The sequence below is a fragment of the Bufo gargarizans genome, chromosome 11 (assembly GCF_014858855.1).
Source record: "Bufo gargarizans isolate SCDJY-AF-19 chromosome 11, ASM1485885v1, whole genome shotgun sequence".
Classification (NCBI taxonomy): domain Eukaryota; kingdom Metazoa; phylum Chordata; class Amphibia; order Anura; family Bufonidae; genus Bufo; species Bufo gargarizans.
In genome coordinates, this window is record NC_058090.1 from 99832818 (window position 1) to 99851223 (window position 18406).

Genomic DNA, 18406 nt, shown 5'->3' on the forward strand with positions numbered 1-18406 from the left:
GCAAAGCATTATCGCCTTGACATCGAGTCCAGGAGCTTAGCCTTTGGCACAGGCATTCTAAGTTCAGTTTCGGTATAATCCCCCCCTTTGGAATCTATAAAAATCCCATTCTGTGCTGCCGAGGACAATAAGGGAAAGTAGAAAATTGGTACCTGGAATTTTACTTTTCTTGAGTCCGAAGGCAGCACAGGCAGCACAGGCAGCACAGGCGTACCCTCCCTAATAAATTGTATTTTGTTCTGCAACCGTTTGGATCCATTTTTTAATACAAGGGGCAGTTGCATTCACCAGACCTTATAGATGTATTAATTACATGATTGATTAATTGTTTGATTGTTTAAATCTAGGTTGGCGGTCCTATGAAACAAAAGAGGTCAACATTAACCCATTCTGTGCTGCCTTCGGACTCAGGGAAAGTAAAATTCCAGGTACCAATTTTCTACTCACTGCACAGTACCACTTCTCCTGTCCTGTATACTGGGTGTAATCCTCGGTATCTGCTCTTATTCTGTATATATACACTGCACAGTACCACTTCTCCTGTCCTGTATACTGGGTGTAATGCTCAGTATCTGCTCTTATTCTGTATATATATATACACTGCACAGTACCACTTCTCCTGTCCTGTATACCGGGTGTAATCCTCAGTATCTGCCCTTATTCTGTATATATATACACTGCACAGTACAACTTCTCCTGTCCTCTATACTGGGTGTAATCCTCAGTATCTGCTCTTATTCTGTATATATACACTGCACAGTACCACTTCTCCTGTCCTGTATACTGGGTGTAATCCTCAGTATCTGCTCTTTTTCTGTATATATACGCTGCACAGTACCACTTCTCCTGTCCTGTATACTGGGGGTAATCCTCGGTATCTGCTCTTACTCTGTATATACGGACACTGCAGAGTACTACTTCTCCTGTCCTGTATACTGGGTGTAATCCTCAGTATCTACTCTTACTCTGTATATACGGACACTGCAGAGTACCACTTCTCCTGTCCTGTATACTGGGGGTAATCCTCAGTATCTACTCTTACTCTGTATATACGGACACTGCAGAGTACTACTTCTCCTGTCCTGTATACTGGGTGTAATTCTCAGTATCTGCTCTTACTCTGTATATACGGACACTGCACAGTACTACTTCTCCTGTCCTGTATACTGGGTGTAATCCTCAGTATCTGCTCTTACTCTGTATATATGGACACTGCACAGTACTACTTCTCCTGTCCTGTATACCGGGTGTAATCCTCAGTATTGAGACGAAGAACCTTGACCCCCACCCCTCCTCCTTGCTGTGCAGTCTTGCAGGTGTGCACGGTCCCCTGGGTGCGCTCTCGGCTGTATGAGAGTGACAGCTCCGCTGATGGCAGCAGGCTGACCTCAATCCTCCCTGCACTCAGACTCCCGGCCGAACACGAGTCACCTTGGTGAGAGGCTGGAGGTCAGAGAATGCCTCGCTCTTGGATCGCAGTGAATTACATAATATAGGTTTATTATATGTCGCTGCCCCGTCGATGACAGGCGGCTTTTTTGTTTTGACACCTTACACTGCTTGTGATGTGCACTGACTGGAAGAAACCTATATGCAATTTTACAGTTGTATATTCTGATTTGTGTTCCCCTTACTGACCACTATATCACCATAAGTTAGGGGAGGCACCCACTAGAGATCAGCGGTGACATCACTGAGAATGCCGCCTATCCATCACTAGAGATCAGCGGTGACATCACTGAGAATGCAGCCTATCCATCACTAGAGATCAGCGGTGACATCACTGAGAGTGCAGCCTACCCATTCACTAGAGATCAGCGGTGACATCACTGAGAATGCCGCCTATCCATCACTAGAGATCAGCGGTGACATCACTGAGAATGCAGCCTACCCATTCACTAGAGATCAGCGGTGACATCACTGAGAATGCAGCCTATCCATTCACTAGAGATCAGCGGTGACATCAGAGAATGCAGCCTATCCATTCACTAGAGATCAGCGGTGACATCACTGAGAATGCAGCCTATCCATCACTAGAGATCAGCGGTGACATCACTGAGAATGCCGCTTATCCATTCAGTAGAGATCAACGGTGACATCAATTTCTTACGACCTATGGGATCACTCCGATTCCAACCATTGTAATTGCCACAATAAACCACAGCCACTTATTCGTTTTCTGTCCCTGGCAGTGTGTCTGGTGCAGGATTCGGAGCGCTGTCAATTACGGAAAGTAACGGCCTCTTCTCTCCCACTAATCAGCCTGTAAGTGGACTCGGACATCAGGCGCCTGCACGGGATGAAAGCCGCCAATCCTGGGGATTAATAACCCATCTATTGCCCTGGTCAGTGCTCAGCTGGTAATCTAGTTTATGGCTCCACAGTCTGACTGATGCTGCGCTCAGCTTTCTATGTCACATTAGCGAGGTTCCCCTTTAAATCACTTTCCACCAGAGCATATTCATAGGCCGAGCCGATATGTAGCATATATGAGGGGTGTCCTGCAATTCAGAATGTATACGTTTTATACTTGTCGGTCTCTTCTTTTGTGCGGATTTGTCTTGCAGATATAACTTAAGGCTCCGTGCTCGTATTACACCAACTTCAATAGGTCTGCGATCTGCAAGATACAGCCAGACAGAACATGTCCCATCATTTGTGATCAGAAGCACTACCGTGGGCTTGCGGGTTTGTGCCTCCACACCGCAAAAGGTTGGCTGTGTCTTACAGATCGCAGACCCCTTCAAGGCAATAGGTCCACACGGCCTACAGTATTATTTGCGGTCCGCAGCATGGGCACGGGGCCCTTTCTTTCGTGTGCATGAGCCCTTCTTATGCTGCAGATTTCGTCCTGCACAATGCATAAGGCAAAATCCATGGCAATCCCCTGGTAACTCATGGATTTTGACGTGGACTGGAAGTTCCTTCTATCACATAAAAAATGAAAGCCTGGTGTGTCGTGTAACCTCTGGTGCATGACTCATTCCTAAAGGCAGCGAGTGAGGACATTCCCAGGACTGCTGTCCGAAGATGAAGATGTCACGTATCCCCCCCACCCGCCCTCCAAGCAGAATACAAGCTCCAGCCGGCTATCCTCTGAGGATTTACACTACAATGATCTGATCTCGCTGAGTGCAGCGTCACTTCTCGCCACACGGCATACAGACCAGTCCTAGAAGATGATAACCCCCAGAATCCCTACATATTAGACGTCACCATAGGAAAGGTGAACACCAATCCTGACGATACGGTGCCTGAGCATGTAGTCACTGAAACAAGGTACAAAAGCAGACCGGCCTGGAGGTAAATGGTTGTCGGGGTTAACCATTTTCCTTTGTGGTGCTGACGGCCATGCTACACCTGCTTGTGTCATAAGGTCTAACATGTGGGTTCAGAGAGGGTCCCTCTTCTCTCCGTGACACCATTACTAGCAACCATTTAAGATGACTGGGGCGTTCCAGATTGTTTGTGCTTTAGATCCCTGTCCCAGTACAGGATTGTGGCGGTACTGTGCCAACCTGTGCGGTGCCGCTACACTCCATATGTAAAGTGCCCATTCATTTACGTGGTGCGGGTTATAGTGAGTGCCACTGCCCCGTTCTGCCAGGAATCGGTGGAGATCCTACCCGACAGACCGCCACTGATGTTTCCTTCTGAAAAGTCAGTGACGAGGACGTTGTCAGTGCGGATAAGTCTGTTTATTACATGAACAGATCAGGAACGTGCAAGTATCAATGGAACATAAAAAAAGTTGACCCAAAACTAAATGTCAGTCACCTTAAGACTCCTCCGTCTTCCTGATAAACTACTACTCAGGGCACAAGGTGACTATTCGCTGCGTGTAATGCCACAGTAACAAAGAACGAGGCATCCAGGGGCAGACTCCCTCTTAAGTTCAGTCTTCATTCGGGTAAGTGCAGAACTTCTGAATGTGTTGCTGTCAGATGAACACAGAAAGAGGTAAGTGCTCCTGAAGTCAATATAACATGGCTGCACACTGAAGAATGGCGGCTGAGAGTTGTAGCAGGACATAACTGAGCACACACTCACCTCTCTGGAGCAAGAGCCACTGGTTCGGCCCCTTAAGACCGTTCCGATTAACCTTGAAACCTCAGGCCCTTCAAAGAGAAGAAGGAAGTTGTCAGCTACATTTGGAGGCCGGGTGCGGGTCGCTTTTCCATACAGATACCTTGCACTAAGAGAAATGGCTGAGCCATTGGAGGAGCGTTCCAGTACTGGTCGTCATCCAGGGTCCGCAGGCTGTGGATAGGGATGAAATCCGTCACACCGTAGTCCAGAAAGAAGACGACTGCAGTGTCACCAGCCACGTCAGCCACCCAACATCTGTGCGGGCAATGATGGAGTTCACAGGAGAAGTGGTTAGGATACTGCACAGGCTCGGTAACTGTCAAACTATGGGCACCATAGTAATCCCGGCACGGGACAATGTACTTTCTGTTCCCCGCTTCCTCCCACTCTCCAAGAACATACTAAACTACCACTGTTATCTAACACCCTGTGACCTGACAGGACACCAACCTGCTCCAAGTCCCGTCCTCCTCCGCTAGGACGCACTGCGCCAGACATCGGGTCCCTCTGCGCACGTCATCCTTGGTCACACACGGCAGCTGTGGTTCTGCCTGCACCAGCCTCGTGCAGATGTCAGATAGGGTGTTGTACGTTTCCTGTGAGGATACAGTATATGAGACCTTCCATACTTTACAATGCAAGACTATTAGTGGGGTCATCACCTACCTCTCTGACGGGCACAGCCCAGAAGTACTGGGAGCCAAGGTAAGTGTTGGTCACTAGTAAACTCAATTCTCCTCTTGTATTCATTATGCCTGCAAGCCAGCTCAAGTCCTGGAAACATCCTTTAAGCATGGCGGCCAGGAAAGACCCCCTGTGTCCGAAAAAGGAGATTTTTTGTATAACTTACCAGTTAAATCTCTTTCTCGCTCTTCCTTGGGGGACACAGACCTTGGGTATAGCTCAGCTCCCTAGGAGGCGTGACACCAAGTAAAACTGTTAAGCCCCTCCTCCATCAGCTATACCCTCAGCCTGGAGATAGAGGCTACCAGTTGCGTGTCCAAGTAGTGAAAGGATAACAACCAATAACGGAAACAACCAGCCAGCAACCCAACGGGGCGCCAGACCATAACCCTGTAACCAAACACAGAAGGGTGGGTGCTGTGTCCCCCAAGGAAGAGCGAGAAAGAGATTTAACTGGTAAGTTATACAAAAAATCTCCTTTTCTCGCCCATTTTCCTTGGGGGACACAGACCTTGGGACGTTCAAGAGCAGTCCAAGAAGGGAGGGACCACAAACCCAAGGCGGAACACCACCAGAGCATCAGGAAACCGCTGCCTGCAAAACCAGGCGGCCCAAAGCAGCATCCGCTGATGGATGCGTATGCACCCTATAGAACTTTGTGAAAGTGTGCAGAGAGGACCAAGTGGCTGCTTTGCACAATTGTTCAGCCGAGGCCCGATGCCTCTGCGCCCAGGAAGCTCCGACTGCTCTGGTGGAATGAGCAGTGACGCCGAAAGGCGGAGGTCTGCCCTTGGCTCGATAAGCCTCAGACACCGCCAGTTTAATGAAACGGGCAATAGCCACCTTGGAGACCGCCAACCATCTGCGCGAACCCTCCGGAACCACAAACAGGGAGTCCGTGCGCCGAAAGGACCCGGTGACCTCCAAGTAAATCCTCAACGCCCTGACCACATCCAGACGGTGCAGTTCCCGTTCTCTGGGGTGGGAAGGAGAGGGACAGAGCGACGGAAGGACGATGTCCTCATTGATGTGAAAGGCGGAGACCACCTTTGGCAGGAAAGTCGGGGGACAGGCCGAAGCACAACCTTATCCTGGTGGAAGATCAGGAAAGGTTCGGAGCAAGAAAGAGCCGCTAACTCCGACACCCGTCGGAGAGACGTGACGGCCACAAGAAAGATGACCTTGCAGGACAGAAGGCGAAGGGAGACCTCCCGTAAAGGCTCGAAGGGGGCTGATTGGAGCGCCGAGAGCACCACATTCAGGTCCCAGGAAGGAACTGGAGGGCGGTACGGCGGAACAGAGTGAGCCACCCCTTGTAAGAAGGTCTTAATTGGCCCTAGAGGGGCCAGGGGACGCTGGAGAAGAATAGACAGCGCCGAAATCTGACCCTTCAGAGAACTGAGGCACAGCCCCAGGTCCAGACCCGACTGGAGGAAGGACAGGATTGTGGGAAGAGAAAACCGGAGAGGTGGGATGCTCCGGGACTCACAGAACCCCAGATAGGACCTCCAAACCCGATAGTAGATCCTAGAGGATACGGGCTTACGAGCCCGGATCATGGTGCGGACTACGTCCGCGGAGAAACCCCGTCGCGTTAAGACGGCGGTCTCAATAGCCACGCCGTCAAACGTAGCGAGCCTAAATGCTCGTGGAAGATCGGTCCCTGAGAGAGAAGGTCTTCCCTGGAGGGCAGTGGCCACGGTGCGTCTGCCAACAGCAACATTAGGTCGGCGTACCAAGACCGGCGGGGCCAATCCGGGGCGATTAGAATCGCGGGGACGCCCTCTGCCGCGATCCTCCGAAGAACCCGTGGCAGGAGGGGAAAAGGAGGAAAGACGTACAGAAGGGAGAATTCGCGCCACGGAAGGACGAGCGCGTCGGCGCCGTATGCCTTCGGGTCCCGTGCCCTGGCCAGGTATAGGGGGACCTTGTGGTTGAATTTGGAGGCCATGAGGTCCACGTCGGGGCGACCCCAGCGAAGACAAAGGGCTTCGAACACCTCTGGGTGCAGGGACCATTCTCCCGGGTCGATGGTGGACCGGCTGAGGAAATCCGCCGCCCAGTTGTCCACCCCCGGGATGTAAATCGCAGATAAGGCCGGCACGTGCGTCTCCGCCCAGAGGAGAATGAGGGTCACCTCTTGCATCGCTGCAGCGCTGCCTCCCTGATGGTTTATGTATGCCACAGCCGTGGCATTGTCCGATTGGATCCGAACAGGGTGGCCCCTCAGCAGATGGGTCCAGTGTCTGAGGGACAGAAGAAGCGCCCTCAGTTCCAGAATATTGATTGGAAGTCTGGACTCCGATAGAGACCAAACGCCCTGGACGGACCGGGGAGGGAAACCCCCCCCCCCCCCCACCCCCGTAAGCTGGCATCTGTGGTAATCACCAGCCAGTTCAGTGGAAGGAAGGACTTCCCCCTTAGAGGGATATGCAACCACCAGCCGAGGGAAGCCCGAGCCAGGGGAGGCAGAAGAAAGGTCCTGTCCAGACTCCTCGGTGATTTGTCCCAGGCCGACAGAATTGCCCTCTGAAAGGTGCGGGATCGGAATTGTGCGAACGGCACCGCTTCGAAACAGGCAACCATCTTTCCCAACAACCGCATGCTGGATCTGAGGGAAGGGCGGTGATGACGGAGGAGACTGCGAACCGACCCGCGAAGGGCCAGACGCTTGTCCGACGGAAGGCGGACCTCCGCCAACTCTGTATCCAGGAGCATCCCCAGGAAGATCAGCCGTCTGGAGGGGGTAAGGGAAGATTTGGGGTGGTTGATAATCCAACCGAACCGCGTCAGGGTCTCCAGAGTGAGTTCCACACTGCGGGATGTCTGAGAGAAGGAGGGTGCCTTGACCAGGATGTCGTCCAAGTATGGGAGAAGAAAAACACTTCTTGAACGTAGAAGGGCCAAGACCTTGGTGAACACTCGAGGAGCCGTCGCCAGACCAAAGGGAAGGGCGACGAATTGGAAGTGATCGTCCCCCACCGCGAAGCGCAGGAAGCGGTGATGACATGGAGCAACCGGAACGTGGAGGTATGCATCCTGAATGTCGATTGAGGCCATGAAATCCCCTCTTTCCAGGGAGGCCACTGCGGACCTGAGAGACTCCATCCGGAATCTCTGCAGTCGGAGAAAACGGTTCAGGCGTTTTAGGTCCAAGATCGGACGCACTGAGCCTTCCTTCTTGGGAACCACAAAGAGGTTCGAGTAGAACCCCCTGAACCTTTCCGTCGGAGGCACGGGGGCGACGACACCCTTGTCCATTAGAGAGTGAATGGCCGCGAAGAAGGCGGCCACTCGTACGGGATCTCGCGGAGGACGGGATCGGAAGAAACGGTCTGGCGGAATGGACGCAAATTCGATTTTATATCCGCAAGATACAATCTCGAGCGCCCATGCGTCTGAGATGTGGGCCCGCCATACGTTCCTGAATAGGAGAAGGCGGCCCCCCACCCGGGTGGGTGGGGGCGCACCTTCAGGCAGAGGGCTGCTGGCCTGTGGGAGCCCGTGCAGGCTGGGACTTGCGCCAGGTAGGTTGCGTCCGAAAAAACGGCTTCTTGCGTCTATCCTGGGCTGGGCCAGAGGAAGAAGAACTGGCCGCGGGTCTAGACCCGGTGGGCTTGCGAAAGGACCGAAAACGGGACGAACCAGCGCGACCACGGGGGGCGCCCATTGGCCTGGACTGGGGGAGGTGAGTACTCTTCCCACCCGTGGCCTCTGATATAAGTTCGTCCAGACGGGTTCCGAACAGGCGGGAACCCGTGAATGGTAGGCCGGCCAAAGAGCGTTTGGAAGCGGCGTCCGCCGCCCAAACCTTCAGCCAGAGTTCCCTCCTGACAGAAACTGCCAGGGCAGAGGAACGGGCAATGAGGGCACCCGCATCAAGGGAGGCCTCACAGACGAATTTTCCGGCCTGAACAATTAGTTGGGCTAAGGAACGGAGGTCCTGAACAGGGACGACCGACCCTAACTCCCGTTCCAGTTGCAAACCCCATTCAGAGACCGCTTTGCCAACCCAGGCGGAGGCAAAGACCGGTCTAAGGGCCGAACCAGAGGCAGTAAATATGGCCTTGGAGAGGGATTCCGTACGACGGTCCTCAACAGACTGGAGGGAAGATCCGTCCTGTACAGGAATAGTAGTGCTTTTGGACAGGCGAGCCACGGGAGGATCAACCTTAGGCGGGGATGTCCACGTGGTCACAGAATCCGCTGGAAAGGGATAACAAATGTCCAGCTTTTTGGGTGTAATAAAGCGGACGTTAGGCCGAGTCCAAGCCTTGGATACCACAGAAGAAAAATCAGCGTGTATGGGAAAAACCTTGGAGGCCTGTTTGGGGCGGAGAAAGGACACGCCGGCCTGTTCAGAGCTGGGGGGGTCATCGTGTAGCTGAAAGGTATCACGGATGCTAGTGACAAGATGCCCCACCGCGGACGCCAATTTGGACGGAAGCTCTGAGTCCATGTCCACCTCCGAATCCGCCAGTTCTCCCTCAGAAAGCGTATCCCTTTGAGAGGATAGACTTGACTGAGCTCGCACGCATGGCGGAGAGAGCGAAGCATCTGGAGAAGATGTGCGCTCAACCCTTGAACGTTTCTGAGTATGCCGGGCCCTGGAAGATTCGCTGGGAGGCAGGGAACCAGTGGGGGCGGCAGAAACGGTAGTCCCAGCGGGTGCGACAGGGATTGTGGCAGCCTGCGGGAGAGGCGGTCTATCCACGAGACGGCCCACTACGTGTGTAAGGCTTTCCACCGCCTGAGACAGAGACCTAGCCCAGTCAGGGGGTTCAGAGGCACCGGGGGGCGCAGCGGGAAGCGGGCCCTGCACCGGGGCCTGACATGCAAGGCAATGCGGCTCAGATTGCCCACGCGGAAAAAGTTCCTTACAGGCGGTACAGGCATGGTACCAGGGTTTGGGGGCACCTGTGGGATCTGACATGCTGAAGTGTGGTTGTACTCTAATATAGAGACCACAAAGGGTTATAGCAGCTATGACCAGGAGGGTTAGGAGAGGGTTAACTGTCCTACCAGTGCCTCAGAAGAACGTCAGGAGATGGCCCAGATCAGCAGCAGCAGAGAAGCAATGAACAGCAGTGAGCAGCAGAGAGCAGCAGAGAGCGCCCACAGAAGCCGAGCGATGTACACAGGAGGTTAGAGTCCCCCACCGTGTCCCAGCTTCCTGTCAGGAGTGAGGAAGCGCGGGAAACCTCAGCAGAAAGCGCGGGGAACAAGCTCCGCCCCCTCCAGCGCTTGAAATGTCTCCTGTGAAGGAGAACGTAGCTCCGCCCCCAAAATGACACGCGCGTAAGCCCCGCCCCCTGCCGGGACCGCTAAGCCCCGGCCCCCGGTCTCGGCGGGAAGGGGGAGAGAGAGAAGAGAAAAAATGGAGTCAGCCCCGAATGAGGGGGGGGGGGGAGAGAAAGATAGCAGCGTGGGGGGGAACGGCGTGGGGGTGCTGAGGATGCTGCTGTGCTGCATTGTCCTGCAGATGAGCGCTCAGAATGAGCGACCACGGGTGCCCCCCTTACCCAGAGGGGTAGATGCTGCAGATAGGGACGGGGTATGGGCTGGAATAGCCATCTCACCGTCCGACGTCTTCACCCTCAGTCCTTTCCAGCAGGGTCGCCCCTTCAGCCACTGGCACCGCAGTGGCAGGAGGCTGGAAGAGGGGCTTGGCGTGCGGGCGACCCCCTAGCTGGCGGGATGTAGGGGAGCCATTGCTGCCCAGATCCTCCTATTGCTTCTGTGGGGGAGGCAGCAGTGCAGATAAGTTGGCACTGGCGCAGCTCAACCCCGGGAGAGCAGAGAGGTCTAATGCGTCTCTGGTATCCCTAGGAAAAAATAAAATAACAAAATTAGAAGAAAAAGTAAAAATAACAAGGAGAAAACAGCCCTGCAGTAGCAGGGAGTGTCTTGCCTCCTTGGACACTAAGCTAAAACTGGTAGCCTCTATCTCCAGGCTGAGGGTATAGCTGATGGAGGAGGGGCTTAACAGTTTTACTTAGTGTCACGCCTCCTAGGGAGCTGAGCTATACCCAAGGTCTGTGTCCCCCAAGGAAAATGGGCGAGAAAATCAGATTACAGAACAGCCAGAAAATACGTTCTCTGCAATGGGACCAGACTGACGATGGTGCCGTCTGGATAACCACCATATTACTGTCCATCAGGGGGCGCTGCACAAATATCATTACCAGATGTGACATTAATACCCGTTAGTATTGAAGTCCCCTGAACGACAGTAACCCTGTTGATACAGTAAATACAGGAGTGTTAAAGAAAAAAAAACTGCAAATCATTGTATTAAGTTATTTCTAGAAATGCACTGGGAATCTTCCACATTCAATTCCATATCACAATAACTACGTGCCAGAATTTCTCTAAAAACTGAAAAATGTAAAGTATAAACCGAAAAACCTGTCTGAGCTTTCACTTTCCTCTGGATGACTGAGCTGATATTTGGTGGCAGAACCAACGTTTCTGAGAACTGCTTGACGTCGGTGCCTCTGGCCCCACTGAACAGGTCCTGGACGATTCCATTCCATTTTGGGGCTTTTACCTAATAAACCACATTTTTGATGATTGGGCGGACCCCTCCATTACCGCAGTCCTGTTTGTCGGTAACCAGGATGCCGTTCTCTCACTGGTCAGTTCTGGGTCATTGTTGCCCGGTTCCGGGACATTTCTTCTTCGGCACAGGGCAGCATGATCCTCTGCAGTATTCTGATATATTCACACCGATCCCTAACCCCATGGTCTGAGAGACATCCCCATATCCCCCCCCGCGTGTTACTGTCTTCACAGTGTACTGTGGCTTGAATTCGGTGGACTCCTGACCTACTGTCTGCGGCCCCCGAATTCATCAGGTCACAAAATGCTGTGCCATCTCTCTTTGGGCCAGTCACCGTGTTCCTGGACAAATAACCATTCAGGACATGTCTTTTTTGGGGGGGATTTTGCAGGAAGTTCTTGCTGGTGACTTGGCTTCACTTCATTGTCTTCTGCCTGTAGCAGGAATCACTGGTGACTTCAGATCTTCTCTCATCTTTCTGGAGGGGGATCATTGGTTGAGACTTCACCATTTTGGCTATTCTACCATCCATTCGATCTGTAGTTCTTGGCTCCTTCCGTGTCTTTCAGGTTTTGGTAATAATTCGCTGCACTTCTCTATATGTTTTTCCCTCTTCAATCCACTTTTTAAACAAAGTTTCTCATCAGAACAAAGTCTGAACCGACCCATTTCCCCCAGTACTACAGAAGGAAAGGCATTATAGCCAACATGTGCAACATCTGCCGCCCTCCTTAACTGAGGGTCAGAATTAACCCCTGATAATCCACAGCATCAATGACTGCACCAGTTTAACTCCTCAATGTTATTTTATGTGTCTTTCCATTAATGATTCAGTTACTCAGAATGAGCCGCAGCCTGTCCTGATTTTTGGGGCTGTTTCCTATTAATCAGAATGAGCGTTAGCATGTCCCGATTTTTGGGGCTGTTTCCTATTACTCAGAATGAGCGTCAGCATGTCCCGATTGTTGGGGCTGTTTCCTATTACTCAGAATGAGCGTCAGCATGTCCCGATTGTTGGGGCTGTTTTTTTTTCTATTACTCTACTCCACTTACAGGTAAATTATTTGCTATGTAGAAATATCTCTTCTACCAAAAACAGTGATTTATCAGGTTAATGATGTTAATGCTATTTTTTTTTAACACTACTGTATATATACATGCCTAAAAAAATAGACGCACCTCATCTCCACAGGAATTAAAAGCAGGTTCTTGGCCGTCACAACATTTTCTTTCACTGATGAAGACAAAAGACAAATCCCTGTTAATGGTTTAAACCAGTGTTTTTCAGAAAGCTCTTTTCAGGGATTGTTGGGGGAGGGGAGGCACTGTCTGCTTATAGGAGGATCAGCAGCAATATATCCCTATATCCCTGGGTGTACACAGTATTCAGGGCGACCACACGGAGCCTCAGACCTACCTGCTTTACAGTCCTCGCAGTTTAGGGTGCCGTCCAGGGCCTGTAACAACAGACAGACTAATAGATTTGTCCCATAAACCCAATGGCATAAATAACTGAGGGGCAGGTGGAAGATGTTACCGGCCCAGGTGGAGGACTCGTTGCATTCTCAGCCAGTCTTCTGCTACTGGTCACTGAAGCTAGGCGCAGACGAGAACCTTTAAACATGGTGCCATTAAGGTGACTCACTGCCCGCATCACATCATCAGATGTATTCACCTCCACAATGCCTAGCCTACAACAGAAAGCAAATCTATTAACACCGTAATGTAGTAGCAATGAGGGTTCTCCCATTATGCTGAGGCCATCACTATTCTACATATTGTTACAATGTTTACATCCAGTGCCTGAGTGCACAGTATACAGCGTCTATAGGGCCCTTGAGCTGAGGCTTCTGGGAAACGGGTCCGATGACCACATCAGAATTGCCCTTCACATGTGAGTGAGGAGCTGCTCTCTGTAAAATGAATTACTGGGGATTTTTATATATTTTTTTGAACATTAATAAATCAATAAAAAAGTAAAGTTATACATCCAACAAATATGCAGAAGCTTCACATTTGTTACAACAGTAATAAAGATATAAAATCTACCATTTCCATATGATTAACATACTGTATATATAACTGCCACATAGAAACATAAGGATAAAAATAAATAAAACAAAATTAAAGTAATAAACTTTCCTAGTGTTGGGTATTGTCCAAGTTTGTAGGGAGAACGCTATTTCTCACCTAAGGCCTCATGCTCAACATAGTTCTTTTGGTCTGCATGTGAGCCGCAGTGTTTGTGGCTCAGATGTGGACCCATTCACTTTAATGGGGCTGGAAAAGATGCGGACAGCACTCCGTGTGCTGTCCGCATCCGTTCCTCCGTTCCGTGGTCTGCAAAAATAAATAAAAAATAAAACCTGTCCCATTCTTGTCCATTTTGCAGACAAGAATAGGCAGTTATATTAATGGCTGTCTGTGCCGTTCTGCAAATTGCAGAACGCACGCCATCCGGGTTTTCCAGATCCGCAATTTGCGGACCGTAAAACACACAACGTTCGTGTGCATGAGGCCTAAAGACTGCTCTTCTATTTTCATTGTCCTTGTTTCTTGTCTTGGCATGAAAATACATCTAGCCATGATGGAGGTGTTTTTTGGGTGTGCCTGCTCATAGGTCCCACGAAGCTTTGAATGCCTCATATCGGTTTAGTCCAATCGCAATCATTTCCCCACAGAGCGATTCTATTGTAAAATATTAATCAGCTCAGTCATTGAAGGTGGACGGGGGTCCTTCCATCTTTTATTATATGAGCACAAATGCACAGAAACGATGGCTATGTTGTATTTACTTAGGTTCCAGCATCTTCTCCTCCCTCAATGGTATTCTCAACAATTCAGCACCAAATCATCCAGAAACCCCAATACTAATCGTAGATCTTACACTGGGGTATCAGACAGATAACCCCCTAGTCCAGCACATCTATGCAGCCTCCATGCAGGGGCCTATATGAACTACGACCGGCCTCTGTGCCATGACAGTTGTAGATGACATTCTCTATTCTGACCCGCCACACTTGACACTTACGGCACATAACAGACGCAACTGTGGATTTAAAGGCATTTTTTTATTATTGCTTTGTACTTATTTTGAGCTAAAATAATTTTTTTAATTGGTCTTTATTAAAAATATGGAATCCTTTTATCTGTGCAGAGCCGAGATACAGTAGTAGCAGCCTATGGATTTTCCGTCAGTTGGGGAGCCGACGGCTCCTCATCTCTGACATTATAAAACACTCATTATAGCTCAGTTCTCATCTGAGGCTACTTTCACACTAGAGTTATGGCTGGATCCGGCAGGGTTCAGCAAAAACGCTTCCGTTACTGATAATACAACCGAAATCACTGCGTGTATAGATAAGGTAGGGTAGGTAAACATATCACTGAAGCTAGTGAATGTACCCTTTAAAACGTCAGTTTTAATCTAAAAGTTAAAATAAGACCCACCAAGGTATAGACAAATAAACAAAATAGATGGTATGAATATTGGGACGGATAACCCACTGGAACGTTAATCTAGTGATTAGAGGTAAAACAACTGAAGGGTTAGCGCTATGCGGTTACTCACGATACCGTAGATCATAGGTGGGATGGTATGGAGAATAATACGTCCAAGATTAGATCAACAATTCTTGATAAATGTCAAATGGTGGTGAATCGAAATGACCCAGCCAGGATATGAAGACGACAAATTGTGGTGCACAAAATGGGATGACTACCTCTAATAGCCTATACCAGGGATGGCTAACCTTGTCACTCCAGCTGTGGTGAAACTACGACTCCCAGCATGCTCCATTTATTTCTATAGAGTTCTGAGAGCAGCCAAGCAAGGGGGGCATCTTGGGAGTTGTAGTTTTACCACAGCTGGAGTGCCAAGGTTAGCAATCACTGGCATATACTATCCCTACCTACAGCAGGACTGCACCCCAGGTGGGAGAACTGAAAGGGATTTTTCATAAATCTTACTTGTGATACATCACAGATTAGACATAGATTATACAAGCCTCATCTCTTGTGGAATACAGTACCTCGAATTAACATATCTCACAACCTCTGCCAGTTGCTGGACACAATAGCAGCCGGCCTGAACAAAAGGCTATTTAACATCTCACCTCACATACAATGACAGCAACTTATTAGCATGTAGAGAAAACCTGTTCAACGTAAAATAACCCTTTTCATGTATTGTATATAGCAGATACCAGTGTTGTTTAACAAACATGTTTCTTAACCGCCTAACGCAGATCTGCGGTCCGGAGGCGGCAGCTCTGCGCAGAGTCACGCATATATGCGTCATCTCGCGAGAGCCGTGATTTCCTGTGAACGCGCGCGCACACAGGCGCGCGCGTTCACAGGAACGGAAGGTAAGCGAGTAGATCTCCAGCCTGCCAGCGGCGATCGCTCGCTGGCAGGCTGGAGACGTGATTTTTTTTAACCCCTAACAGGTATATTAGACGCTGTTTTGATAAAAGCGTCTAATATACCTGCTACCCGGTGGTCCCTTTTGTTTGGATCGACCACCAGAGGACACAGGCAGCTGTGTAAAGTACCACCAAACACCACTACACTACACCCCCCCCCCCCCCGTCACTTATTAATCCCTTATGAACCCACGATCACCCCATATAGACTTCCTGATCACTTCCCTGTCATTGATCACCCCCCTGTAAGGCTCCATTCAGACGTCCGTATGCGTTTTGCGGATCCGATCCATGTATCCGTAAAAAATCATACGGACGTCTGAATGGAGCCTTACAAGGGGGTGATCAATGACAGACTCCCTGATCACCCATATAGACTCCCTGATCACCCCCGTCATTGATCACCCCCCTTGTAAGGCTCCATTCAGACGTCTATGCGTTTTGCGGATCCGATCCATGTATCCGTAAAAAATCATACGGACGTCTGAATGGAGCCTTACAGGGGGGTGATCACCCCATATAGACTCCCTGATTACCCCCCTGTCATTGATCACCCCCCTGTGATCTTCCAATCGGGACTGGGATCTTCTATTCGCTTTATTACAGATTATCGGCTGTGTGTTCGGGAGTAAGCTGCATAAGGGCTCATCTGTATTATATGGGTTCCTTTACAACATATATATCCATACATGCATGCATGTATGATATATATGCATGCACTGACTGCCACATCATAGGATGTGGCAGTCACATCCTATGATGGCCCCTGTGGGAAATATGTGCCCACTTATAGGTCCCTTTACATATGTGTTATCTGTGCCCCCTTATAGGTCTGTGCCCCTTATATGATATATATTGTATATATATATATATCCCCAATACATGACCTGAAACCAGGTGCATCGGTGTGAATGTGCCCCAAGCACTCACACTGATGCAATCTGGTTGATTGCATCAGAATGACCGGACAAAGGTCCGGTCATCCTGATGACTACAAAGAACTCAGATTCAACAGAATCTGAGTCCTTTGTTTTAATTATCTCCAGCGCTGCTGGAGTTAATTATGCATGATAGAAGGAAGGGAGAAACCTCCCCTCCTACTATGCGCATTCCGGTAGCGCGATTACCACCACACTGCCCGGAATGCAAAATGCTACAGGCGGCAGATCAAAGGCTTCTCCCGCCTGCTAGCAAATGGTGCGGCCCTGATGTGCTCGTTCGGGGACGCGCGGGCTGGCGCAGTGACGTCACCTCACTGCACCGGCCCACGTGTCCCTGATGGTGGCGCACAAGCGCGCCACTATGTGGGCGGTACAGCAGTGCGGGCCGCCGGACATAAATACCCGGCGGCCCCTGCACCCTTAGGGATAGGATTAGTACCAGGTGGGGTGGACTGTTAATATATGCGTGTGTAGTTTAGTGATTAGATAGCTTTGTGGGTGGAATTTGGCAATTGTGTAGTGCAGTTTAGTGCTGTATTGTTAGTGTATTGCGTGCGTAGTGTATTGTAGATATTAATAAATATCTGGTTTTACTTATAACTATCTGTGTGACGTGTGGTTATTAGCGATAGTTCAGTAAGGCGCATGCAGCTAGCTTATTGATTAGTGGGTAGTGTGAAGCAAAGTGAAAGTATTATTGTATTATTAATAAAAAGGGTATAAATAGGCGGAGTCTTCAATAGACAGCTCCTCCTATTTATGAATATTAATTATTGATATTTGCATAAATATTGGCGATTAATATTCCCCCTTAACAAAGACCAATTGAATAAATGATTTTTAGGCCAAATTGAGTAAAATGCAATCATTAAAAATAAATAAATAATTGCCTCCAAAAGGTGTACTGTGGTCGCAAACCGACCCTCTGATGTGATGCGGTCTCCTATTAGTTCTGAAGTTGAGCAAGTCGGCTCCAGGTCACGACACGATACAAGATGAGTTCCTCGTAATGGCCTTCTTTATTATAATGAGCAGTGCACATAGTTATACACAGACAAACGCAGTAATGGTGTCCTAGTGGAGACGAGCTTTGCGTTACTATGTCTAGTGTTAGTCAGCCATGCTGGATAATCAGAATGTTACCGTATTTCCAAGTGAGGTTCTCGGCGCACAGAGACCGGTCTGTATCTTTTAAACAGCAATAAAAGGTCTTCCTGAAATCAGATGAGAAAAGTTCACTGCACTGATGAATGACATCTGACACTTTCTGCTATAGCAGGCTTAAAGGGGTTAAACTATTACGACAGCTCGTCCACAGGATAGGGGATAAGTGTCTGACTGCTAAGGCTCCCGAAGATCATGAGAACCTGCCCTTCCCCCAGTTTTAAAGTAGAGACGATTACGCATGTGCACTGCCGCTCCATTCATCTTTATGGGGCTACTGGAGATAGCCATGCGCTTGTACTCTGCTAACTCCAGCAGTACCATAGAGTTGAATGGAGTGGTGGACATGAATGCGTATCTGCCACTCCATTTAAACTCTGATTATAAGCCCCCATTTTCATAATCAGAGACCCCAGCAGTTGTATACCCCTGTAGATAAGGGGTAAGTGTAATGGGACATTCCCTTTAAGGTTGCCACACGCATTATATGAATGCTGGCTGAACCGAGGTGTATACAACCATCTCTCCTCTCCACCCAAATA

General features: G+C 49.7%; 1 protein-coding gene across 2 annotated transcripts in view; it reads right to left on the reverse strand.

Annotated features, from left to right (window-relative positions):
• Nucleotides 1–3730: 3730 nt before the first annotated feature.
• Nucleotides 3731–18406, reverse strand: part of TDRD10 (tudor domain containing 10) — a 30158-nt gene continuing 15482 nt past the window's right edge. For both annotated transcript variants that reach the window (XM_044272585.1, XM_044272586.1), the window contains 9 exons: nt 17844–17914; nt 12873–13026; nt 12753–12792; nt 12515–12569; nt 4756–4903; nt 4540–4685; nt 4190–4344; nt 4051–4118; nt 3731–3937 (listed from right to left, as the gene is read on the reverse strand). In XM_044272585.1, the coding sequence (XP_044128520.1) occupies nt 3896–3937; nt 4051–4118; nt 4190–4344; nt 4540–4685; nt 4756–4903; nt 12515–12569; nt 12753–12792; nt 12873–13026; nt 17844–17914 (879 nt within the window). In that variant the 3' untranslated portion in view covers nt 3731–3895. The remainder of the gene's footprint in view (nt 3938–4050; nt 4119–4189; nt 4345–4539; nt 4686–4755; nt 4904–12514; nt 12570–12752; nt 12793–12872; nt 13027–17843; nt 17915–18406) is intronic.